Source organism: Chrysemys picta, chromosome 17, assembly GCF_011386835.1.
Source record: "Chrysemys picta bellii isolate R12L10 chromosome 17, ASM1138683v2, whole genome shotgun sequence".
NCBI classification, from domain to species: Eukaryota; Metazoa; Chordata; order Testudines; family Emydidae; genus Chrysemys; species Chrysemys picta.
The window spans coordinates 3470095-3497227 of NC_088807.1; the positions used below are offsets into that span (position 1 = coordinate 3470095).

The window sequence follows — 27133 nt, forward strand, 5'->3', positions numbered from 1 at the left end:
GAGACAGATCAGGCTCTGTCCACCTCCCGGGCTTTGCGCAGAGTTTCTCCGTTCCGTGGAAATTGTGGATCGGATGTGCCTTTCCAGACCAGCCAGCATCTGGACGGGGAAAAGAAGAATGTGGCTGTTGCATGAGGGCATCCGCCTCCATTTGTTCTCTCATTTAGCACTTTGAGAAACAAATCATTTAAAAAAAACAAAAACAGGTGGTGTCCTGAAATACCAGGCTTCCTTTTGTTCGTTTTAATCATCTGCTTCCATGTTCTTGATCTCTGTGTTAGCTGTTTGTGTTTCCGCTGCGTTGGCTGCTTTTTATCAACAAACTGTTGTTTTTCCTGCAGTCGGGCTCCAGATGCTGCATCAGGGTTGGAACCCGCTTTGGTGCTGCAGAGGGGGAGAAATCTTGCCATCAAACCGCTGCTGGTGTGATGGTCTGTCAGGATTATCTCAATTAGCTGCCCCGCTAACGTAAAACTAGTCCTCATGCAACCAAGGTAAACTGAAGGATTATTATAGGATCTGAAGTGTTCTGCAAAGGTAACAGAGAGAAAAGAGTGGAGGGCACTTTTTAGATGTTAAAATCCTTGAATGGCTTTAAAAATTAAGTCTCAGAGGGGTAGCCGTGTTAGTCTGAATCCATAAAAACAACAAGGAGTCTGGTGGCACCTTAAAGACTAACCGATTTATTTGGACGTAAGCTTTCGTGGGTAAAAAATCCACTTCTTAAGATGCATCTGAAGAAGTGGGTTTTTTACCCACGAAAGCTTATGTCCAATTTTGTTAGTCTTTAAAGTGCCACCGGACTCCTCGTTGTTGTTTTTTTTTAATTTTGCTTTCAGATTTTGCCATGTTGTTTTCGGGCGAGTTAGGCACACGTATATCAATTTCCAATGCTGTCACCTGGTCAGGGCGCTGGGGATTTTACCCAGCGATATGCTTCAGTCCAGTGTATCAGCTCGGCTCCAGCTGAGAAGCCTCCACTGATCAGATTAATACGTAGAATTGTTGGGATCAACAAGCAGCGTAAGGATTTCCGCTATTTCTGGCTTCGTGAGGGGCCTGGCTAGTTGTGGGGACAGGTAATGGCTAAAGACCTTTTGGAGCTGGTGACCTACAAATCCAGAACAGGTCGGTAGTGACCCAAACACCCTGATTGCTCAACGGTTTATGGGAGTTGGCAGCCCTCGGTGTTATTCCTTGTGGACAGGTGCCAACATCATTCTCGGCAGGCTCTGCACAGGGGTCAATGGGATGGAAATACTCTGTCACCATTTGTCCTTCCAGGTCATGGGTGAGGCACTTGGCCAGAGGGGAGGTTTGCCGTGCTGCTGTCTGGATTATACCTGTTGTGTGGATTAGAAGGACTTTCTGTGCCGTCTAGTACGCCGAGTTCCTAATTGGTGACTGGGTGCCTAGGTGCTACATTAACACAAATAATAAACAATAATATATTAGACTGGGATTTTTCAACTGCAGCTTCAGCTGCCTAACGCCCTAGGGGCCTTTGACAATTCCATCCTTAGGCCTGGTCTGTGCTTAAAATTTAGATCCACCTAGCTACCTATAATAACAACAGTGAAAGATTCACCCTCCTGAACGCCATAGTTAAGATGACACACACACACCCCTCCCCCCCCCCACACACACACACCGTGTAGCTAGGTCAATGGAAGAATTCTTAGGTCAACCCAGCTACCGCCGCTCATAGAGCCGGATTAACTGTTGCGACTGAAAAACCCCTTCTGTCACTGTAGGAAGAGTCTACGTCACAGTGCCCATAGCATGGAGGTGGCCTCAGTTTCCAGAAGTCTCCATCTCGCCTCTTTCACCACCACTAAATTCACTCTAAAAGCTTTAAGGACCTGATCCGGTCCCGGGCCTGGCTAGTACTTGGATGGAAAACTACCTGGGGACTGCTGCTGTCCACAGCCTTTCTTTACCATTTTTCTCCTTGTCTTGTCCTTCCCCCCCACCCCCCCAGAGTATTCCCTCTGGAGTTAGTGGCATTACTTGCAGGAGTAAAGTTTGCCTGCTAGAGGCCTAAGTTGTCCAGCAAGTCAGAAGGAGAAGGAGAAGCTCGAGTCCTTATGCAGTTCTGCTGCTTGACCAGTACGTTTAACCGTGTTTCTGTGTGTTGCAGATGCCGATCCAGACATACTCCTGGTGCCTCATGATGGCGCATCTGCTTTATGTTCACTGTTAAGCCCCCTGACCTCTGACCACTAACTAAGACCGTGGTGCCCACCCACTGCTGCTTTGAGGAAGCCGGGATATTTGCAGATGTTTTTCTTTGTCAGGTTAATGCATTCAGCTGATAATTCACCAGCAGCAAGTGTTACACCAGGGACGAACGTGGCTCTGGATTTTTCCTAAGAAGGTGTAGATTTCCTCTTGCTTTCCCCCTTCTCTCCCCACCCCCATTACAAAATTTGGCCCACGTCTGTTTTTTGAGGTAGCTTTTTGTTCAAAAGTGGAAACTCTTACTAGCTTGTTTGTTCATACTGCGCACTTAACTCGCCTCTTCGAAATGTGCGCAATTGAATCTGGGGATTTTTTGATTTGAGATCGATTGCTTTGACAAGCGCCTACATCTCGGTGTCCCTGAGAAACTTGGGAAAGGGGTTGCCGCATATGCTCGCCTACACCAGAGGAGCCAGCCAGATGACTGAGTCAACCAGTTGCATTTAATAACTTTTGTACTATGGAATTGGCTAGGGTGAGCCAGCTGATGGGTTGTCGCCTGTTCTGTAGTTTATTAACTTCCCTCTATTCCTCTTAGGGTGACCAGATGTCCCGATTTTTATAGGGACAAGCCTGATTTTTTGGGTCTTTTTCTTATATAGGCTCCTATTTCCTCCCCCCCGTCCCGATTTTTCACATTTGTTGTCTAGTCACCCTAGTTCCTCTTCTGACCCGGGACTGTGGCGTGTGGTTTTTGGTTTTGTTTTTAAATGAAGTATCCTTACTATGCATTCACTGGATGGTCCATATCGGCTTGACGATGAGCAGGTGACTATAAGGCCACCAGCGCTGCCTATAATAGTGAGTAGAGGGAGTTGAAGCTCAGGTTTGTGTCGATGACCAGATATTTTCTTGTCTGACCAAGGTGGCTGGTGTAGGGAACACTGGGTTACAAGGGCTGTGCATTTACCAGCTGCTAGAAGAGTTGCCTTTCAGACATAGAAACATATTGTTATACCGAGGGTTTCTTTCTTGTCCGTTTGGATTGCTAACTCCTCAAGGAATGCATCGGTCATTATTTTTATCGTGTGTAGGGTTGGGGCCATAGTTGGTACTTTAACAAATGAGAGTTTGGAAAACAGGTTTGATATCCATCCCCTCTGTCACATTATCAATGGCCAAGAAGATCTCTCTCGTGTGCTCACTTTCGTCTTCGCTCCAGAGTGGACTATAGCTCATTGGGTTGGCTTTCCTTTCCTCCAGATATAACTTGTCTGGTCCAAAGGAAGGAAGAGGATGGGTAGGTGAGAGGATGGTGCTTGTCAGAATCATCTTAGATGGACAAACTCTTCATTTTCTCTGTGCCAGTTTCTGGAAGATTTCTTTGTTTCAGCAGCGATTTGCCAGCACTTTGAACTGCAACTGGGCAGGACCAAAGCTGTATCTTTGATTTTTAGAGGACACAGATGCTTAATGGTGTAAACAGACTTTCATTGTTGCCTGGCTTTGTTTATAAAACCAAAACAAAACACATTTGGGTCCACCCCATGGCCAGATTTCCTGTGTAATGCCAATCCAGAGCACAGCTCTAAGCCCTCTGTAAAACCCTCTTGAGTCCGCTTTGAACTTTGCGTAGTGGAGTTACTGAAATGGTAATAACAGACTATCCAGTGTCAAATTCCTGATCTGAGTCTGTATTTTAAAAACCCCAACCCAGAACACTGATCTGGAAACACTATCTGGAAATCTGACGCTCTGTTTTAAAAACGGTGCCTTCCCCCCACGTAAAGGGGAATATGGGCACTTTGATTTCTGCCCAAGATCAACAAAACTACACCCAAGTAAAAGTGTTTTGTACTTCACTAAAAAGGAATGGGATCAGGCTGTGCGGCTCACAGCTGCAACCCCTGGACTCCCTGGCACCGCAGTTCTGACCCCAGCTGGGTCAGCTCAGCCCCTTTATTCTTTCGGAGGCAGATAAACTGGCATCCAGGAAGGGAGTCAAGGGACATAGGACTGGAAGGGGCCCTCCTGCCTCAAGTCCAGTCCCTGCTATCACCGTCAACTCTGTGAGATCATCCCATTCAGAAACATACCAAGCGCCAACTTAGAACAGGTTTGGTGGTTTGCCCCCGCTGCTACTGTTGCAAGGTTATTCCAGAACCTCCCTCCTCTGATGGCTAGAAACCACCTTCTCCAGCCTCCATTGATCCCTGACTAGTTTATCCCCATTTGTTCTTGTGCCAGCAGCGTCCTTTAGCTTCAATAGCTCTTCTCTCTCCCTGGTGTTTACCCCCCCCCCCCCCTTTTCAGCCTCTTCTTATGAGGCGTCCTGTCCAATTAAAGGCCCGTCGTATCACTGACCTGAAGTAACACTCGGACTTCAGTGGTTCAGGAGCCAAGAAAGAGCCACGGTAGTGTGACCTGATAGTAAATGAACTAATCTATGTACATACATACTGTGAATGTGTGTGTAACATTCTCACCGCAAAATGACTGACCAGCTATTCTATAATTGGTTAAGAACATAGTAAAGGCATCCTGATTGGCCAGTAACTTGGATTGGTTGGTTGGTTAATTGAATCGGTGTTTTAATATGTGCTGCAAAGAGCCATTTGCGGGTCCCGAGCCTCAGTCTGAGTATCACTGCCTTTAGGTGCAATATATGGGCCCGAAGAGTCAAAGGCCTGTAACTGTCCAACATTAAACCGTTTTAAACAAGGTTCAGGCTTTGCTAGACGGAGACCTCTGCCTGTTGAGTACCATGGTGCAAACACCGTTAGAAATCCGTTCGAACCTTTAATAAAAGAAAAACCGATACAGCATTTGAAATGTAAAGTACTAAATAAGGCAACATCCCTTGTCCCTTTCGATCTACCCAGAGAGACTTTTTTAGAAAGACACCTCCACCCCCCGTTTGACAGTCTCTTAGATGGCTTTACACATGGTAATAACTGTCCTTTTGGGGAAAAGGAAGACACTTAGTTGAGATGGGCTGGAGCTGTTGCTGTTAGTCTGTTCCTGTTTCCTAGAAGGCAAAGCAAGACCAACACCCACCAGGGGAAAGAAAAGAACAGCAAAGCTAGAAAATGCAGCGTCTGTCTCTGGTTCTGATTCTCACTTGCAACCTTGCTGCTGGAGGAGGAATAGGCCCACCATATGGTCTGATCAGCCATTCTGAAACCTGGCAAGTTGCTGCCAGCATCAGACTAGGGAACAGCTGTTTCTGCAGAATCTATAGTCTTGGCCGGCTAAGCCCCATATTAGACAGAAGGCAGGGCAGGGGGTGCGGGGAGATGTGACTAGAGGTGTCTAATGTGTGGCTTACATCACAGGTGGTGATCAGGATTTAGCCAGAGCCGGTAGAGACGGCACTGTCATCTGGCTCTCTCTCTGGCCCAGTCTAGTTGGGACATCTCTCAGGATCAGGATGAAGAAGGTCCATGGTCCTAGGAGGTGGTGGGGATGGCAGCCATATGATGGTGAAGCTCTCTTCTTCCTCTTCTTCTCTTTTCTTTCAGTCAGCCAGCATCGCGATAGCCTCTCTGCCCGTCCATCTCTAACTTCCCCAAAAGTTTGTTCTGTTTAAGAACCCAAAAGGGAATGATGGGTGGAATAGCCCTTCCCCTCATTATTTTGCTCACCCATTCGGCCGAGTTTCTGACCCATCAATTTTCGTTCATTGACTTCCAGTCCCACCCCCTCTTGTTTGCCAGGCACAACTTTAACACAGTCCTTGAGTTATATCTGTAGGCCTTTTTGTTTGGACTAACCTAGCTCCCCCCCCCCCTCTTTTTTCGTAGATTTTCTCATCAACATGTTATAAGTTAGTGTGACACTTTATAAACTTTCTCACCGTTGAGCTCGCAATTTAAGGTGTATTTGTAAGCCCAGTTATCACTACAGGCACCACCAGGAATCTCTTTTTGTGGTGCTGTTTGGGTCATTACCACGTGGGCTTTCCTTCTGAGCAGCATCTCTGTGATCCCACAGCATGCGAAGACTTGTACATCAGTCAGATCTATCCCTGATTCAGTCCGCTAGCGGTGGAGCAGCATACACATTACTGAAACAGATACTTATTCTTATCAATTGACTGGGATTTGGAAAACTTTGAGAGCTAATCCTACAAACAATACCTCATACGAGCCTGGAAGCCTTTGGGGTCATTTTATCTAACGATTGCTCATATGAGGATTGGGTTCTTGGTTGCTTCAGTTGTCCCCATGCAGAGGAGCGCCCCATAAACATCTGCAAAGCTACCCCCATGTCCTCCTTTGCCGTCATGCCTACGAACACTTGGCAGGAGAGGAACCTGGTGTGCTGTGACCGATACCGTCTCATAGTTTCCTTGTGCGCCTCTGTTTGTCTACCACTTGTTATCTCTTGTCTTATCGGTAGATTGACTCTCCCTGCCCTATAAAGATTATGTTTTGGTCTGTCTGTACGCTACCTAGCACAGTCGGGTCCTGGGCCATGATTGGGATTCCTAGGCACTACCACAGTAGAAATAAGTTTTACCACTGAAGCCTTTCTTACCTACTGTCTATATCTGTGTAGCGTGAGTGCCCCTCAGAAGTTACGTTTCCCTGCCAGCAGAGGTAGACCTGGACGATCGATGGAATGTTTGCGTGGGTTCGTGAGTAGCGTGTATGTATGCAGAACTTTGGGGGGGAAGGCAACCCAAAGAGGGGATTTCCTCCATTAGTCAAGACAGTAGAACCTCAGAATTATGAACACCTCGAGGAATGGAGGTTGTTCTTAACTCGGAACAAAACGCTACGGTTCTTTCAAAGTTTGCAGCTAACATTGACTTAATACAGCTTTGAAATTTTACGATGCAGAAGAAAAATGCTGTTTCCCCCTTTATTTTTTAATAGTTTAACACAGAACTGTACTGTGTTTGCCGCTTTTGGGGAAGGGGGAGGGTGTTTGTCTCTGCTGTTGCCTGTGTGCTTCTGGTTCCAAATGAGGGGTGTGGTTGACTAGTCGGTTCGTAACTCTGAGGTTCTACTGTGGGGGAGGAACGGACCTGCCACCGGAGGCTGTGGTCCTTCAGTGGCTAGGGTCGTAAATAACTTTTAAACTATTAAAACTGTACCGGTTAAACACTTAACCGTTAGGCTCCGCTGCCATCCTTCATGCCCAGGATTCCCTTCCTCTTAGTAATTTTTTACTTACCGGCACCCCCTCTTCCCCCCCCCCCCCCCCCCCCCCACGTACCGGATTAAAAAAAGCTTTTACTGTCCTTCTATTTAGACACCTAAATATTTATTTATTTAGGCACCTAAACTTTTATTTATTTATTTTTATTTAAGGAGCAGAAGTTTGAAAACAGGGGCTGTCATTTTTTCCCTGACAGTTTCTTGTCAAGTTTGCAAGCAGATGACACAACAGGACATGAAGTATGTCTAATATTTTAAAGTAACTCTACTCTGGGAGACCCCAGGAGGCGGCTACCCCTGTTTTTGTAGGAAAAGTTGAATTTGCTCAGTGGCGGCGAGGTCCAGGGGCGTCTCGCTGTTCTAGACGTTGTGGTATCTTTATGACCCATCTAGTTTTCAAGCTGTTTGGCCTTTTTCTCCTCAACTATCCACTCCAAAGAGCCATGAACACAGTTCAGCTGAGCGCTGCTCCATGTGCCAGTTTGAGCGATAAGGAGGGCAGGTGTCGAAATGTCACCAGATCTTGGCACGCTCGGACTCGGGCTGTGCAAACATTAGGCAATGCTGCCTGAAGTTGTTCCTGTCACAAAGGAGCAAGGCCATGCTCTGGTTTTAATCCAGGAGACGATCTCCTTTCTTTATACGGTATTGCCCCTCCAGTGCCTGTAACTACCTCAGAGTCCACTGATTTTCTCGGCTCTCCCCTGGGTCCCAGGCAGAGTGACCCCACCCCCCAGCTCATTACGACAAGCACTGAACCAATGGTCTAGTGATGTGGAAACATCCAACGTCCACAGCCCGCAGGAGGGAATAGCTTGTTGTAGGGAACCCCTGTACATGTCAGTAGCCATTGGGGGGGGTAGGTATTGGGTCGGACTGAGCTGCAGTGCTCAGAGCCATCGCAGGGCGGCTGGTTCCAGTGGCAGTCGTGTTACTTGGCATACGTTGCCATGTGGTCTCAGGAGGGTGTTGCTTTCTGACCACGTTAGTGTCCCGGCCTGATCGTTCACGCATACTGCAGACCATCTGCCTGGTACAGCCTGGAGGGAGAAGTGGGTTGTGTTTGCCAAAGATTAGATAGGGCGGATGCACTCTGAATATCCAGGGCTGAAGACCCTCTTCTGCTTTTTGAATTTGGGACACATTTTCTCCTGACATTGGGAGACGCCTCTCCTAAAACGCACCATAACATTCTCCTCCCCATCCCGACTGGCCTGAACACCAGCTTTCCCAGACTTCAGCTTGATTCTGGATGAACTCCCGTGACTAGTAATGGAGGGATTCCTGCTCCCGTCTACATGTGGCTGAGATCTTCTCTGTTCTCTAAGCAGTCAGGATGAGAGTTGTGGGAAGAAGGCTTAAACATAATGCTTTTGTGAAAGCTTGTACCGAGCACCTTCTTGGCCTTGCCCCTCTAGGAGCCAGGTTGTAACAGAATGTGGTGCTAGCATCCTTCCCCTTTCAGAGCATGTGCCTTTTCAGTTGATATCAAGCTCCGTTTCCCAGGTGTGCTATGGTGCATTGGAAACCCGGGCTCACCCTCATATTGTCCACACACACGCATCTGTCTGCTTTGGGTCAGCAAGCACTCGGGTCCCAGGCCCCGTCCAGGGAGGATGGGGGTCTAAGCACAAGTCCTGCTGAGACTCTGGTCCAAACCCTATCATTTTGCAGTGTGGACACGTCTAGGGTGACCAGACCACAGGGATGAAATATCGGGACACGGGGGGGGCGGAGCAAAAAAAAAATGGCGGCGGAGCCAAAAAAAAAAAAAAAAAAAAAGCAGTTTCGCAGGGGCGGGGGGGGCATTAGCAGGCCCCAGCCGCGCCGGGCGCACGTGCTGCCCACCCCAGGGCAAAAGCTGGCCCCGATGCAGAAGGGGCTAGGGATAAAGAGGGCAGGGGGGGGGACAAGAAACAAAGTCCGGGGCTGGCCACGGCGTGGGCGTGCAAGGGGCCAGGGCTGGCACAGCCGAGCCACAGCAGCGGCCGGTCACCTGTGGGGCTCCAGGCTGGGCAACGGGCAGGAGCCAGGGCTTTTCCCAGCCCTGCAGAGCCTCCTGCCCCCCAGCCTGCCGTGGGCACATGCAGCGCGTCCCGCCGCCGGCAGGGAGCCCCACGCCTCTCCCGCTCGGCTGCGCTCCAGCGGCTCCTTCCAGGCGGGGCGAGCCGCTGGAGCGCGGCCAAGCAAGAGAGGCGCGGGGCTCCCTGTCAGCAGCGGGGAAGTTTATGGGGACCCCGGCTGGCCCCTCGCCCCTGTCCGCCGGCCTCCCTGCCTGGGACAAGTCTCGCCCCCGCAGCCTCTCTTCGCCGCGTGTCTCCGGCGGCCCACGCTGCCCACCCGGGCCAGAGCCAGCCCCGGCTGCTGCCTCCACAGCAGCGGCCGGTCTCCTGAGGGGCTCTCCGGGGCTCCAGGCTGGGCAACGGGCAGGAGCCAGGGCTTTTCCCAGCCCTGCAGAGCCTCCCGCTCCCCAGCCCGCCGTGGGCACATGCGGCGCGTCCCGCCGCCGGCATGGGAGCCCCGCGCCTCTCCCACTCGGCTGCGCTCCAGCGGCTTCTTCCCGGCGGGGCCGCGGCAACTTTCCCTTCCCCTCCCAGGCTCCTGGTAGTTGCCCGACCCTCCTCCTAACCTCCTCCCTCCATTGAGAGATCCAATGGGGGAAGGAGGGGGCGGAGTCGGGGTTGGGGGGGCGTGAGCGCCGGAGCCGAGGGTAAATTTCCTTCTTTGTCCCGCGTCCCGACCGAACATCGGTCGGGACGCGGGACAAAGAAGGAAATATCGGGACTGTCCCGATAAAATCGGGACGTCTGGTCACCCTAGACGCGTCTCAAGCCGCAGAAGGTCTGTGTGGTTCAGTAGGGACTCGTTAGCCCCGTTGTAAGACCTGGCTTCAGCAATTATAAACCCAGGTTTACAACGCAGTGTGGATCCTCAAGTACGGGCTTAAAAATACCAAGTCCTCATGGCCAAGTCCTACAGATGAGAGTCCATAATGCAGTGTAGACGTACCCATAGAGCCTTTCATCTCTAGGCCACTGGTTCTAATCCAGGTCAGTACTGAAACTGGGGGGCTATCTGGTGGTGGCCTATGTGAAATTAGTTGCTGAGGCTCGGACCAATTCCCATTGTATCTGTATCATGAACAATACCCACAGTTGACGTTAACGATGTCCCATTGTCAGCCCTCGTTAGAGACGAACACCCTCTCCCCCCCCCCCCCCCCCGACCTGTAGAATCGGTCCCTTTATGCTCCTAGCTGATATCCTATGGCAGGGGTGGCCAACCTGTAGGTCTGCAGCCACATGCGGCTCTTCAGACGTGAATATGCGGCTCCTTGTGTAGGCACCGACTCCAGGGCTGGAGCTACAGGCGCCAACTTTCCAGTGTGCTGGGGGGAGCTCCCTGCTCAACCCCTGGCTCTGCCACAGGCCCTGCCCCCACTCCACCCCTTCCTGCCTCCTCCCCAGAACCTGCCGTGCCCTCGCTCCTCCCCTTCCCCCCAGAGCCTCCTGCACGCCAGGAAACTGCTGATCGGGAGGTGCAGGCGCTGATCAGTGGGGCTGCGGGTGGGCAGGGGCAGCTCTGTTGTTTGGCTGCCCTAAGCCCGGCAGTCAGGCGGCCTTCGGCCGGACGCCTGCGGGTGGTCCGCTGGTCACGCGGATTCGGCGGCATTTCTGCGGATGATCTGCCGGTCCCACGCCTTGGGTGTACCCGCCGCCGAAGCCGCGGGACTGGCGGACCTCCCGCAGGCATGCCGCCGAAGGCTGCCTGACTGCCGCCCTCACAGCAACTGGCAGGCTGTCCCCCGCAGCTGGCCACCCAAGGCACGCGCTTGCTGCGCTGGTGCCTGGAGCCGTCCCTGTGGGTGGGCGGGAGGCACTGGGAGTGGGGCGGGGGAGCTGATGGGGGGCTGCTGACATATTACGGTGACTCTTTGGCAATGTCCATTGGTAAATTCTGGCTCCTTCTCAGGCTCAGATTGGCCACCCCTGCCCTATGGGCTGGGTTTACAGGATTTCCGAGAGGGGGTGGGTTTTAGGCTTCTGGAATATTGGATTGTGCCTGACATCAGTCTGAGCAGCATGTACCTAGCTATCCAGAAATGGACATGCTGCCTTCAGGCAGTCTGACGTGAGGGGTAGCCTGGGGAGCAAATCCAGCCTCTTCGTTCTACGTCGTTGTGGTGCAGGCAATAGTCTAGAGTGCCAAAGATGTAATTTGCCAGGAGCTGCCGTTAATAGCCTCTATAGTCACTTATCGTATAGCGAATAACTGCACAAGGAAAGGCCAGTTCTCTTTCCGCTCAAGTGGGGGGGAAACTTCAACAGGTTTCAGTGGGAGCAGGGTCTGGCTCAGCGCTTACAGAAATCATAGACATGTAGGACTGGAAGGGACCTCAGTAGGTCATCTAGTCCAGCCCCCTGTACTGAGGCAGCACATAATATCGCGAGATAGATGGGATTAGAAATTGCTGCTGGGTGAACAGCTCTGTTCTCAGCCTGGGGTTTGCACAGGGAAGGTGTGGATCCGCTCCTGCCTTGCATTGGGTTCTAGCCCTACTTCTAATCCTAGTTCCTTCTAGTCCTTTTTACGTAGCTGCTTGGAAGCCAGAAAAGGGGCAAACGGGACAGCGAAAGAAAGAGTCTGTTTTCTAAAGTTGGTTCCTCTTGGAAAATGCTTAAAGCCATAAAGGGATTATTCTTGAATTGCTTGATTAGCTTCTAAACATCGGCACTTCAAATGTTTGAGATATTTAGTTATCACGCGAAATATAAGGTGCCTCGTGGCCCAGGAATCCTTTTGCCTTTCTCGCTAGCACCTTTCATCCACGTTCTTTGCAAATGCCTCATTCTTGTGAGTTGGACTAATTAGCACCTTTTTTACAAGTAGGGAAACCGAGGCTGAACGGGGCAGTGGCTTACCTGAAGCCACATAGTGGCAGAGCAAGAAATAGAACCCACAATTGCTGACTCCAGTCTCTTGTTCCAACCACTAGAGATTGTGCATCTGTGCTCCTGGGCTCTCTTCCCAGCGATCTGTGCTGACGGCTGGACTCTCTCCCACAGGCAGGAGCAGTGCCTGAGAGAGGAGGACAGCTCTGTGAAGTTACAAGCAAGAGATTGCCTGGTCGGTCACTGCCAGATTTAGATTCACATTCCAGAGCGGCTTGCCTTTCTGCTCTTCTCCTTGCATCTTAATTGTTAAACTTTATTTTAATGGTTTTATTTTCTTCCTAGTTTAAATATTAATCCAAAATCAGGGACAACTGGCAAGCAAGTAAGGCAAAATGCCTAGAGGTCAGCTGTTCTGTTGGAAGAATAACAACTCAAGTACAAGCTATTTAATACGGGGAGCGGAGAGTAAATGAAGGAAGAAAACACAGGAGCACTTTGACTGGGAATATATTTATCCTGTGCCTTTGAGATCTCAGGGCTCTAGAATAAGACTGGTCTTCTCTGTTCAGACCCAGAGCTGGCCGCCTTGGGATTCTGCCCCCATGTGAAAACGGGGAAGTGACTGGCCCAAGATATCGCAGTGGGTTGGTGGTACAATTGCAAATGGAACCCATATCAATCCCGAAACATATATTTCCTTTGCAGAAACAACAAGGAGTCCGGTGGCACCTTAAAGACTAACAGCTTTATTTGGGCATAAGCTTTCGTGGGTAAAAACCTCACATCTTCTTGCATCTTTACCCACGAAAGCTTATGCCCAAATAAATCTGTTAGTCTTTAAGGTGCCACCAGACTCCTTGTTGTTTTTGTAGATACAGACCAACACGGCTACCCCCTGATACTTTCCTTTGCAGGTTACTTTTAAGCTATCTGTAGCCTTAAGAAATGAAAATCAAAACTAACATAACGGGCTTCTAAGGGTCTGTCTTCACTGCAGAGTCAACTTGAGCTTGCTCCAGTGAGAGCAGCCGCGCTCTGAAATAACACCCGAGTTGCTGCGTCCACACGGGTACTGCGCTCGTTTATATGTGGCACTAAGATTTGAGGGCGCATCCATCCCATGATTCTTAGCACTGCAGTAAGTTGAGCCGAACCATGAATTCTCCTGCAGTATGTTGTGGGAGAACGTGTGTGTTTCTTCTGGGCACGTGGTGGGGCTAGCGGGAAGGCACTGGAGGCCCCAGCAGCAGTCAAGTGGCGCTCGCAGGGTGGCTGTGTTAGCTGGCAGGCTGTGCCCACTCGAGCTCTGGTCTATACGCCTTCTCGGGCCAGCCAACCCTAGTTAACAGCACTACCGTGGGCGAGTGAAGGGCTACCTGCACGTGTTAAGATCAACGCTCCCTGCAAACAAGCCCTAGTAAGCAATCACACGTGCATTCATTGCAAAGCCTCCCTTGCCCCGAGTTGGATAGGTGACCCCGAACTCCCCGGTCACCCCTGGCAGAGGTCCCTCGAGGTCAGGGTTGGGGGGAGGAAGCATGCTGTGTCTTTTGCTGTGTACCTGCTCTCTAGATAAAGGCCTTCGCTCTCTGGGGCTGTCAATCCAGCACCATTCACTGGAGCTAGCTTAATTAGGTAAAAATAAATGACTTTTTTTTTTTTTCCTTTGGTACATTAATTAGTTTTACATTAGACACTGGAGCTGCATATGGTGGCTGGTTCCCATTAATTAAAAATGCTTATTTTTAAGCAGAAAAGCATGATGTGAGACGGGCCAGATTTTTCATCCTACGGTATCAGCGCTGAGTTGAGTTTTCTAGGTGCCCAGGTTGCATCGTGTGTGTGAGAGAGAGGGCGAGCGAGCTGCTCTCTGGGATGGCCCTGGCTGTTTTCAACTACTGTTGGGTTTAGGTTTTATTTCCCAGTTGATTCGGGGCTGCTTGAGACTTGCAGGAACAAGGCAAATAGCATCTAGTACTGGAGGCAGATTATTATTATATGGAGATATACCTCTCAGAGAGCTGGAAGGGACCGTGAAAGGTCATCGAGTCCAGTCCCCTGCCTTCACAGATTTTTGCCCCAGATCCCTAATGGCCCCCTCAAGGATTGAACTCACAACACTGGGTTTAGCAGGCTGATGCTCAAACCACTGAGCTATCCCTCCCCCCCAATGTAGCTGTAATTAGAACGGTCTTGGTGTAATTGTCACTCCAGTGCACCACCTGAGTGACCATACATCAGAAACCTCTGACGGCAGCACATCGCCCATCTCTAGCACTTCCCATTTGGGGGCTCAAAGTTCCTTACAAACAGGAAAGACTTTGGCCTCCTAAGATGTCCAACATAGAGGAGAATTGTCCCTATTCTGCAGAGGGCTAAGCAAAGAAAGGAGAGGCGAAGTGACTTCTTTAAAGCTGGCCTGCGAAGGGGTTGAAATTTTGGATAGACGGGACCTGGATTTCTAATGTGTTGGGGAGGCTGTTAGCTAGGGAGACCTGCTCTCACTCCAAGGCGGGGTAGATCAAGCACATCACAGAACTCCCAGTGCCCGGCAGCAGGGTCTGCGCGAACACTCAATGCGTGGCAGGCCAGCACGGGGTAGATTTACATTGCAGCTTGCTGCGAGCTAACAGACAAGCCCCAAGTCTCTCTCTGCCTCAGTTTCCCATTGGATGATAGCACTATCCTACCTCGCAAGGGGGGGCATTGTGAGGCTAAATTGGGAAGATTGGGGGCCCACGATGAGGTCAACATAGATATGGGGGGGGGGAGATAGCTCAGTGGTTTGAGCATCGGCCTGCTAAACCCAGGGTTGTGAGTTCAATCCTTGAGGGGGCCACTTAGGGATATGGGGCAAAATCAGTACTTGGTCCTGCGAGTGAAGGCAGGGGGCTGGACTCGATGTCCTTTCAAGGTCCCTTCCAGTTCTAGGAGATGGGATATCTCCATTAATTAATTAATTTATTTATTATGGATGGGGATATAAAAACAAGCCATCAGGCTACCTTTGTACCTCATATAGAAGCATGAAAAGGGCACACTTTATTTAGATCAGTGGTTCTCAACCGGGGATACACGTACCCCTGGGGGTGGGCAGCGGTCTTCTGGGGGTACATCAACTCATCTAGATATTTGCCTGGCTTTACTACAGGCTACATAAAAAGCACTAGTGAAGTCAGTGCACACTAAAATTTCATAGACCATGACTTGTTTATTCTGCTCTATAGGCACTGAAATGTCAGTACAATATTTATATTCCAATCTGTTATAATGACCTGATTAAAAACAAGAGAGTCGGCCATTGGTCAGTAACAGTGGGGCTGTGGCACTTTTGTGTTAGGACGTCTGATTTTTGTAAGCAAGTCGTTTTTAAGTGAGGTGAAAGTTGGGGTACACGAGCCAAACCCGATTCCTGAAGGGGTCCAGTCTGGAAAGGCTGAGAACCTCTGATTTAGACCCACCTGGACGATCCCACGGTAAGCAGCAGGAGTAGAGCGTAGACCTGGGAGATGGTGTTTCTGTGTCGCAGTAGCACCAAGAAGCTCAACGGTGCTGGACATTGTGGACCTGTGACTCGCAAAGGTGCTGTCCCAGCCCCGTAGTAACCCAGACAGCCATCCGTCCTCTCCTGGGTTAGGTGACGTCTCTCTCCCCAGTGGGTGGCTGGGGAAAATGATCGCTGTCCGTGACTTGTGTGCTGTGTGTGTTCAGTGTACCAGACAAAACAAGTTAGTTATTGGCTCCTCCCCTGTCCTAGATGGTGTCTGTGCTCATTTGCCTCCCAGAAACTTCTTACTTGTTTAGAACCACTCCTGAATCAAAACTGGTTTGGTGTGGTCTCTCGGGCAGCTGGTACTGGCAGCGTGGAGGAAACAGGAAGAGAGATTGTCTTCAGCTGTGCTGAGCCTTAAGTGGAGAGCTGGTTCAACCAACGAACCAACCCAGGAGGAAGGAATGATGACATGGTGACATGTCAGCAAAGCAGAACAATTGAGGTGGAGGTTCAGTGTGTCGAGGTGACCTTTAAATGTCTGCACAGCTGTTCTGATTGGTGCCAGAAGTGTGTGTGTGTGTGTGTGTGTGTGGTACTTAACAGAAATAGATATGCTCCCTCCCCCGAGAGAGTGAGCCTGTAAAAACGACACGTGAGAGGGGGTTTCCAGGATCTGCCTCCAAATTAGGCTGACATAGGAAGGAAGTGAGAGAGTTTGAGGGGAAACTAACGAAGATGATGCTAACTGGCACCCAGGACAAGAAAGAGAAGCAGGTGGCTGTAGAGGTGAGGTCATCTGGGGAAAGGCCATCGGAAAGTGAGAGGGTTTGAAGGTGGAAAGACACACGGGCAGGAATATTGTTCTGACCAGGAATGGCATATGAGAAATCCCAAAGGTGGAAGAGGTGGTAGGGACAGGATCGAGGTGAGAGATTTCGCACTGTTCCTTCAATATGAGCTGGTACAGCGGTACAAGTGAGCGGCCAGGAGTCCCGAAAAGCTCCATGTTGCTTTGGATGTGTAGCAGTTGTCATGTGGCTGCATCATCTTGACTGTGGGATCAGGCAAATGGAGGGACCTTAAATGCGACTGTCTCTGGTGAGGATTGGCTTCGTTGCATCCTGTCTTTGGCATCAATGCTGCCTTACCTGCCTGTGTGGGGATCAGAAACGTGTGCTGCTCTGTCTCGTAAATCTCTCTCTTTTTCTGAGCTTTGGCAGGACAGACGTAGCACAGAAGGGTTGGATTTCTCCTGGGCATTTCCCATTCATCTGTCTCGTGCACGCAGCAGGCATCTCCATCAGAGCAGAACCCTTCAGGCTGCTGAGATGTCTCATTCATGAAGCAGGAGCATGCTCGGGCCACGCTGCTCCCATCTGCCATGACATATGTGCCATCTGCACCGCATGGCTGTGGTGGCTCAGTGGGTGGGGTTCTTCTCCATTTCTTCTAGCTGGCTGACCAGGTGCTGTGGGGATGAAGTCCTGGCTGTTTGTTTCCTGTCTCCCTGTGAGCTCTGAGACATTGAACGTTTTGGGTAAGGGTGTATAGGGAAGGGAGATGAGACTGTCTCTAAGACCAGGAGCCAAGTGGGAGAATTTTAGCTGGTTTGTCCCAGATATTCTGACTTATTAGGCGGAGTGGAGTCCAATTAGATATTTCCTCCAAGCCGCGGAAGGAGCATGAGGACCAATCCCATAATTGTCTCAGACACTTGTGCAAACCAGATTTATAGATCTGTCTAGCAGGGGGACCTCTGTGTCTGGAAACTTACTCCTCTCCCATGTCAAGGGTTGTTTTGTTTGCTCCCTTGTGCTCGGCGCTGTACAAACACAACACAGCCACTTCTTGCCCCAAAGAGCTTACAATCTAAGGAAACTTCTATGCCTTACGCTTTCAAAAGTGACTGATTTTTGGGTGCCCAAGTTGGGGGACTCCTTAAAGGAACCTGATTTAAAGGAGCGCTTAGCTCCTGCCCCCTCAAATTCCGGCCGTATCTCAAGGTGGGCACCCAAAATAACTTCTGGAAATGTGTGCCCATGGATCCGTTCTGGGGTAGTTCGGCAGCTAGATTGTTGCAAATACAGCAGCAAAATTGGAGACTGACTAAAAATCCACCGCTCGCTCTTTTTAAACGAATGCGTGACTAGCTCCAGGCATTGGTAATGAGCGAGAGCCTCTTGCATCTGAGTTACCAGTTCAAATCCAGCCCATGACTGTAGTGACTAAAAGTTGTTTCCTATCTGATGACACTTGGACCTGTGTGAAGTGAGTTGGTGAGTCTCTGCCCGGTTCGTAGTGGACATGCATCCCCATCTCAAACCTCCCCCATAGCTGGTGCAAACTGGCCACCCCTTGTTGGCCACCTCAGCAGAGGCCAAGAATTGAATGGGCCTTCACGACTGAGCTGTCTTATACCTCACAAGGGGACCCCATCCCAGAGTATGGTGGGGCAATGACCTAAATCCATTCTCTACCTGATTGGGTGGCCAAGTTATAATAACTTACTGCTTAGGACTGTCAATCAAACTCCTTTCCCAAGCACTAAAAATCAGGTTAGCCTATATAAAAAAACCCAAACAAACTCCCTCCTCCCCCGTCTAGTTTGTCCATACATAACTGGGGCAGTGGGAGTCAGGAGATCTGGGTTGTTGTCCCAGGTCTGCCACTGACCTCTGTAAACTTGGGCGTGTCAGTTCAGGTCTCTGGGTGCCTCAGTTTGCTGCTCTGGGGATAGTATTTAATAGCCTTTTGAGGCTTAATACTCAAGTGCTTTGTGATGTTCTGACGGAGGATGTGAGAGACGTGCAAATCACCATCTCTGGTCTGTTGTAGAAGAGCATCCCCGTCCGGAAAGGGAGTTGGTAAAATGGTATCGAGGTGCTATGGGGTGACACAATTCTAAATCCTGTCTGACTGTATTTAGCTTGCCACATGATCCCTGATGGGCGACTTGAGTATTCTACTATACAGTCACCTTCTATTCTATAAAGGAGCTTGATAGATTTTTGTAGCCTCCCGTGATTCTCAGGCAGTTCCACGATGGTACATCCTCCCCTTCCTCCTTGACGTTGATTTTTCATTCCCCTCTCAGGTCTTGTAGCCAACGTCACCATGTTCAGCAAGAAGAAGAAACGCGTTGAGATCTCTGCTCCCTCAAACTTCGAGCACCGGGTCCACACTGGGTATGACCAACAAGAGCAGAAGTTCACCGGGCTGCCGAGGCAATGGCAGGGCATCATCGAGGAGTCGGCAAAGCGACCCAAGCCACTGGTGGATCCCGTGTACATCACGGCTATTCAGCACGGCTCGCAGAAGGTAGGTGGCCTGGTGTACCTTCACGCGGGCTCTGGTGTCTGCAAGAGCGAGGGGAGTTCTGGTGAATGAGGTCAGGTCGAGAGACCCTATAGTCCCTCCTTTCCCTAACAGAGCAATGGGGTCTGTCAAGGGGCCTCCGTATCTAGGGGTTCATACTTGTAACACAGGAATAACACCCCCACAGGACTCAGCACCTGCACTCTTAGCTTCAAGAAGTGCCACGTTGACCGCCCTGAAGGAGAAGGAAAACTTGGCCAGGGGCAATTTGTTCTCTTCCTTTACGTTTTTGAGGTGCCAGTTTGGCCAAGTAACATGGCAACTTGTTCTCCACAGCCCATTCCGTGTTTCTCCACCTCTCTCCTCAGGCTGCCAGCGAGGGGGCAGGTTTCAACAGCACCTTTATGTCCATGATGCCCTGCCTTCTTACTAAGAACAGGAGTGACCCCCGCCAAATCGCCTCTTGCTAGTCACCGAGAGCCATCGGTGGTTCCCAACGTGGGTCGATTTTAAGCTGTTAGGGCCAAAGGCTCCGTATTCCCTTCCCTGAGCCACCTGGTTCAATGGAGAGTTTAAAGATGTGTGAGGGGAAACACAGGTATTAAACGGCATTTACCCCCCTGCATATCACTCAATTCCCCTTTCCCAGTGCTTGTCTCTTCCATCATTCCTGTCCTTCAAACTTGGACCCTGGTGTGTCCGTTTGCTTTAGTCAAGAAGACCCAGCATCTGGAGATCACGCCTGCTTCCACGCTAACCCTAACGAATTATTTCTAAACCTATCCAGGTGAACGTGTCTAAATGAAGCATTAGTCCTTAGCAGGGAGAACTTGCCTGCTGTGACAGTGGCACGAAGGCTCTAGTATTTGCGTCGCTAATCGTCTGCTGCGTGTTTTCATGCACTGTTTCCTCCTCCCCCCCCCCCCCCGGCGTATGATTGCTCATAAAAAAGGAAAACCATTCAACTGGGTAAGGCACGGGAAGCAAGCAATTTAAAGGCCAGCCTGAAAACCAGAAATAGCGACATCTCCGACTCAGAGGTGTGTGTGTGGGAGGGATGGAGAAAGCTTGGTAATCTTGAATCCGTCTATTTCCAGGAGTATACGGAAGTCTTGCAATGCCTGGCCTTGCATCTCAATCCTGTGTGTGGGGAATTAGAAGTTCCCAAAGGTACACTGGAGAAGACTGATCGAGAACCTTAAATGTCACGGAAGAGAATTTCCTATGGCGTATGGAACTCAATGTGCTACCAGTTCAATCCCTAATGATGGGCTGGGTAGTTGGGGGCGAGTGGGGATGCCGGGGGATAGGGGCCATTGTGGGCTAGTAGGTGTAGAGCGGGACTGGAAGTCGGGGAGAGAAGTCGAGTCCCAGCTCTGCTACTGACCTGCTGCGTGACCTTGAACTAGTCACTTAAAGCTCTGTGTCTCAATTACAGGGAGGAGGCTTTAAAAAAAACAAAACGGGGGAGGTAGATCGACTCCCCTATTTAAAGCACTTTAGATACGCAGGTTAAAAAGTGCCGAGTTCCAGCAATGAGGGAGGTTGCTGGTAAAGACAAGCCTGTCATTTAACGCTCTTCTTGGCTATGTTTAAACAGCCCTCTGCGTATATTCGTTACAGACGGCCGAACTGGCTTTTATTCTACGTATGCACCTTCCCTTCAGCAGCAAATTGCAGGGCGTGTGAGGTCCGAGTCAAAGAAAGGACGAGGGAGCCCAACAGATGTTAAGGTCCCGCCTCAAAGGAAGCCAGCTCCAGCTTGGAGGACAGAGAGTCTTGTGGTGAGAGCATTACCTGGGCTGTGAGAGACCTGAATTCAATTCCTGCTCCACCACAGCCGTCCTGTGTCATCTCTGTGCCTTGGTGTCACACCTGTAAAAGGGGGATCTTTGCAGATTCCTTCCTAGCAGGGCGTTGAGCATAAATGTTAGAGATTGAGAGGGGCTCAGATATGGGGGTCAGATGAGAACCGTAGGCCAAAGTTCACTACTTCCAAAAAGTCCTTACTCAAAAGACGGCATGCTGGACACTTTCAGGAGCTACCTTGCATTGCTTTGATATGACATGGTAGCTCGAAGTCCAGCGCCACTCAGGGACCCAGCCCTCAGTTTTTCTCTCCAGCAGTTTGTATGCTGATTGCGATCTTCCCAGGAGCAGCCCTCCCTTGGATGGTGCTTGGAAGTAGGACTGTTTTAAAACCGGAGGCGATTTCTGGGATCATTCATTAAGTTGATGGGAATAGACAGTGCTCGGCACCTTGCAGACTAGGCCTAGATGAATGAAGGTATGTTAATGGTATTAAATGTAACGCTTCCAGGAGGTACCCAGCTTTGGGAGACACCTTGCTACCACCTGCCCTGAGCGTGAGAACTCATAGCATGTAGATAGGTTTATAGTGATAACAAGTAAAAGTTTATTTAAGAAAGTCTAGAGATTCAAATGATCGCAAGTAGAAGGATTGGAAACAAATGTTTACATAGAAACTAAAACCGTAACATGCATTCTAGAGCCTAGACGTACTTAACAAGGTACTCTCCTGTCTAATGAAGTATTGCTCGCTAGTGTTTTCCAGCCAGGCAGGCTGTGATCCCTGTTCCACGACACAAGCGATGCTGTCAGCTTGTCTCTTCAGGGAAGGATTCTGTGGGTCTCTTTGTAACCCCAGATACATCAAACCAGTCCTTTGATCTTCCTTCATAAACCAGGCACCGTTCTGCTGTGTTCCTTCCTCTAGATTCTGCTGTCTCTTGTGGATTTAGCAATTTCGATTAGCTGGTGGCTTAATATGAAAATAGACTTGCATTGTGAGAGAGACAATGACTAGCCAGAGAGAGAAGCGTCTACTATCCCCTGCCTGAACAGAACCAGAGGCATTTCACTACCTGCTGACCAGCCTTTAACATCAAGGCTCTAAGAACGTAACTTTTAGAATATTTGTGCACACACTTTGCAATGGCTAACTGCTCTTGGTAGATACCTCGCATGCCACCCTTGGGTGAATTGCTGGCCATATGCTTGACCCAGGGGATGCCTGTAAAACTCTCTCTGCTTGTTAGCACATAAAGAGGTTCCCGGAAGGTAAAGTATCCATCTCCAGTGATACCTTTCTCTTTCGGAAGCCAATGTTGCTCTTCCAGAAGCGGGAGGTTACAGCCGCTCGTCCAACCTGTGTCCCTTTGGCCCCCACCCTGACCTGCCTGAGCGCTCCAGCATTTTGATCTTTTGGACACCAGCATCCTTCTGTGGTAAACATTTAAGTGTAGCAGCAGCAGAGGTTTTGAAGCTAAAGAACTAGATAAGTTCATGGAGGATAGGTGCATCAATGGTTTTTAGCCAGGATGGGCAGGGATGGTGTCCCTAGCCTCTGTTTGTCGGAAGTTGGGAATGGGCGACAGGGGATGGATCACTTGATGATTCCCTGTTCTGTTCATTCCCTCTGGGGCACCTGGCACTGGCCACTGGCGGGAGACAGGATACCGGGCTAGATGGACCTTTGGTCTGCCCCAATCTGGCCGTTCCTAAGCTTGCATTCCTGCAGGGCTGGCCGGCCTCCTTCCCTTGGCTCGTCCGGTTAATAATGCTGCGGTGGAGCTGCTCCAAATGCTCTGCAAGTCTTCTGCTCGAGCGGCTTTACCAACAGCCCGCAGCCTCGCAGCGCTGGCTCCGTCCTAAGGGAGCTTGTCCCAGCCTTGCTCGTAGGTCTCTGTGTCTGCGGGAGGCCGAGTAGCAATGAACCTTCTTCCATCCTATCGATCCTCAAAGCACTTCGAGTGAGCCACAAACCCTGCACAGGCATTGCACCGCCCGCATTCAGCCCCCGAGCGGAGAACGGGTCCTGTGTTACTGTAACCCCTAGGAGCCCTCGTCACAGACCTCCTCGGTGCTGTGCAGACAGAGCCAAAAGACAGTGCCTACCCCAAGGAGCTTGCAATCTAAGGCCAGAGACAGACTGGGGAGCACGAGGAAACAATGAGACAGTCTTGGTCGGGATGACTGACTGTGGTCTCAGGGCTGGGACCGCTGGGTTGATGGATTTGCATCATCGTTGCTGCTTTCCACTAGCTTTCAGGGCCCGCCTCTCCCGCTGACCGGGTTGTTCAGCACATGGCAGGGTCAGGCCTGTGGAGACAGACTGTGATGTAATCCCTCGCCTAGGTGTCACGGGGTCAGACCGAAGGTAGGGCGGGCGACTCTCCCTGCTGGGGAGGATCCGTACGGAATCCGTGCCGGCAAACCAGAACCCGAAGGGCAAGCGGGATCTCTTTCCACACATAGGCACGGACTCCATGGGTGCTACGGGGCTGGAGCAGCCACAGGGAAAAATTGGTGGGTGCTTTGCACCCACCAGCAGCTCCCCCGCCCCAACTTGCCGCCGGGTCCTGCTTCTCCCCCCTCCCTCCCAGCGCTTGTGCCACAAAACAGCTGTTTCGCGCGGCAAGCCTGGGAAGGGGGGGGCGGGAGGAATGCGGCGCGCTTGCGGGAGGAGGCGAGGCCGTGGCGGGGATTTGGGGAGGGGTGGAGTTAGGGCAGGGACTTTGGGGCAGGGGTGGAGTCAGGGCAGGGCCGGGGAGGCAAGCACCCACCGGCGCAGAAAAAAGTTGGCACCTGTGTTTCCACACACGCTCCGCTGGGTTCTTGCAGCACTGGCCGAGCCAGCACTGGGAACTGCGGAGCCAGGGGTGTGACCGAGGGGAGGGAGGGGATTCACCTGTTGAGGAAACAGTCTCCCTAGGGGAATCAATTGCAGAGAGGGGTGGAGGGAGAATTGGTTGGACTGGGGAATTGCTTGATCCCCTTCCACACCACACCCACCGGTACTAGTTTGGCTCTGGCGGTGCGCCGGCGCCTTCTACCTGCTCTGATCTGCTGAGCTCAGCAGCATGGGAATCCGGAGGGGGACTGGTGTTTGCCCTGCATGAGTTGCTGTGGCAACAGGGGAAGAAAAAGCAGGGATTATGAGACACAAACAGGTTGAGCTGCGCTAGTTTTGTGGCGGAAGCGAAGATCTTTCCCTCCTCCCCTTCGTTTAATGTGACTGGGTGGAAAATGGGACTTGCCTGTCACTGAAAACCCTTCTCGGCTTTCCAGGGGGCCCCCACCTCCCCTGGGTTAGCAGTGATCCCACCCCCTCAATAGCACTGGAACATGATCTTTGTCCCCGGTTCAGCGGCCCTGACCTGGAAGGTCGTCTGTGATTCCTGCCCCGCTAGCCTGCCGCTTAAATCAAGGAAAGTGGCCCGCGGTCTCCTCAAAAGGTAGCCGGTGGCGACCCCTTCCCTGTAACTGCGTGGACAGCGTCGCTCAGTGGGAGTTTATTAAGCAACCCCAGCCGACGAGTAACGTAAGTCGGGCAAGCTCCAAGCACCAGCCGCTCTGGGTGCGAGCGTTTTATTAGGGCTACATCATAGGCCCGTATGTGTGCCAGCGGGGTGCTCCTGACGAATTCTGAATGGGGCCCTCAACCGGCACTGAAACTGGTGCCGCTCAGCGCAGGGGTTTGAAGGGGGAAAGCAACAGGCGACCCATGGACCTGAGTGTGTCAGAGTCCGTTCCCACAAGCCCACGGGAGCGCTGGGGGGGGAGGGGGGGCAGCGGCTGTGCGGTGTTGGGCTCCACCAGCCAAGCCCATCTCCTCCTCCTCCTTCTCACGGCAGCAGACCCCACAGGGTGGGAGGAGAGGAATAGGTGTATTACAGAGCACCTTGCTACACGTGTGTAGCACAGGGGAGGAGCCCTGGGACTCTTTCTGTCCTCCGGAGCATTGTCTTTCCGCTCCAGGCGCCTTTGGAAATCCAGTTAAAACCTCACCCCCTGTGGAGCCCAGGTGTTGTTGCAAAAACATGCCCAGGCCGACGGGGGGCTAATGCTTTTCGTGGGTGCCCAACCGGAAGTTTAGTTTACACTTAAAACATGTACTGGTCTAGCGACACCAGGCAGTTGGAAAATGAGGGCCCTTTCACAGAGATCCGAAATCCTTAATGGCTTTAAAATCGTCCCGTGAGCCACCTGATGGAGACCCTCCTTCCTGAGGTCTCAGCAAAACCCTTTGATCAGTCCGATTTTTCTCTTACCTCATTGGGTCCTCTCCACCCTGTCCCCTTTCTCCTGCACCAGGCTGTGGGTGGTTTTCGTTTTGTGGGCTGCAGGCATGAAAGCGCTGCCCTCCTTCGTCTGCTGCCAACCGAGCTAAAAATAAAGCCCCGTCCCAGACAGACGAGGAAACAGCCCTGGTTTTTTCGGGTCGCAGAGGCTGCTCCATCTTGTAAATTTTGCAGAGAAAATTGCCAGTTACCGTGCCGGAAGAGTGTTTTTCGTGGCACCCTGCTGCATTCCTGCTTTGGGTCACACGTGTCTGCCAGAGCTGTATTCCTGTGCTGACAATCTAGGCCGCAGACCTAACCATGCACTTGTCTGTCATGCCACCTTCAGCAGCTTTGTCCGCAGCTGTACGAAAGGCTGCCCTTCAGCTGGGGATGGGGCGTCCATAAACCTGATACCAGCCAGCAGGAGCCCCAATTCTATTACTGTGCCCACTAAACCAGTCTGGTTGGGGCATCGATTTCCTCTGCCTCACCCCTGCCTTTCCAGCGGCACACATTTTCCATGTGCACCAGCAGGAAGCACTTGTGCTGGCATTATGTGCTTACCTCTCCTCTGCTGGCTTAGAGGAGTGTGCATCCTCTTGACCAAGGTTGGGGGGGGAAGTGATGTGCCCAAGGTTACGCCAGTTTCAACTTGGAAACTCGCGAGTCAGTGGCAGAAGTGGGTTAGGTCTTAGGAGTCCAGATTCCCAGTATTTTCTGCGTAACTTCTGGGTTCTTCCACCCACAGCATTGCTGGTTTATAGTCTCGCGTAGCCACATGAAAGCTGGCTGCGTTGTGTTTGCAGAGCACAGGGGCCACACGGCGTCCCGGTTTGGCTCTCATTCAGCTGGGCCTCTTCGGGTTTCCTCTGAACTTTTGGATTAGGTGTGAAGGGGCTTGGAATGCATTTGATGATTTGCACTGAGCCGTCCCTCCCAAGAGGAGGGAGAGCCTGCCCACGTGAGGAAGCTGGGTGGATTTGTCGGAGCTGAAGAGTTGGATTCGGGGTAGCTTATGGGCTTGTTGATAAATACACTTGGGTATTGTTTGCTGGCTGAGTTCAACCTGCTCCGTTCCCGCATGTGGTGAGGCTGGCTCTGAAGTAGTGGCCGATTGCTGACTATCTGTGGCATCTGTTGCCTGCCTTCGTGTACAAAACGAAGCAACCGCCTCACTCCCATCCTCAAAGAGCTTCCCCTAGGAGCCGGTGGGAAATTGCCATCCTTGGGAGTTCATAAAGTCCACCACGGAGCTGCTCCAGTGCATCTTCGCTCCTAGCCTCCCCTCTCTGTCCCTCGGCGCAGTCTCCCTGCTGGGGTACGGGAGAGCCGTCTCTGCAGCATCCGTGGATCAACTGCCGTGTACTCCTCTCTGCCTCACCTACTCCGTCGTATTTGAAACCAGTTAGCTCTGATTCCCCTCTGGTTTAAACTGGTGTCAATGGATAGTAACGCCTTGACTTCATTAGAGGTGCACTGGCTGCTTACCCCTGTGAGTAGAGAGTTAGGGGACTCCTGCTGACGTTTGCAGTTCGGTCATAGACTATAAGGCCACAGTGGGGGCTGAGATCAACTTGTCTGACCTCCCAAGCCAGAGACCTGCCCCAAATAATTCATGTCTGAACTGGAGCAGATCTCTTAGAAAACCAGCCATGATGGGGAGTCCACCGCAAGCCTTGGTAAGTTGTTCCAGTGGTTAATTACTCTCTCTGTTTAAAAAAAAAAAAAAAAGTGCACCTTATTTCTGGTCTGAATTTGTCCCGTTTCAACTCCTAGCCACTGGATCTTATTTAGACCTTTGTCTGCAAGACTGAAGACCCCATTATCCAGTTTTTGTCTCCCATGTGTAGGTGCGTATAGACTGTGATCACGTCATTCTTTATCCTTCTCTTTGTGAAACTAACTAGATTGAGATCCGAGAGTCTCACTACAAGGCCGGTTTTCCAGTCCTTGAAATCATTCTCGTGGTTCTTTGGCCCTCTTCAGTTTATGAATGTC

At 51.1% G+C, this 27133-nt stretch overlaps 1 protein-coding gene across 6 annotated transcripts in view; it reads left to right on the plus strand.

Moving 5' to 3' along the window:
• Positions 1-27133, plus strand: part of PAK4 (p21 (RAC1) activated kinase 4) — a 99337-nt gene that overhangs the window by 49621 nt on the left and 22583 nt on the right. For all 6 annotated transcript variants that reach the window (XM_008173188.4, XM_008173187.4, XM_008173186.4 and 3 more), the window contains one exon: positions 18829-19052. In XM_008173188.4, the coding sequence (XP_008171410.2) occupies positions 18849-19052 (204 nt within the window). In that variant the 5' untranslated portion in view covers positions 18829-18848. Of the gene's footprint in view, positions 1-18828; positions 19053-27133 lie in introns of those variants that run through there.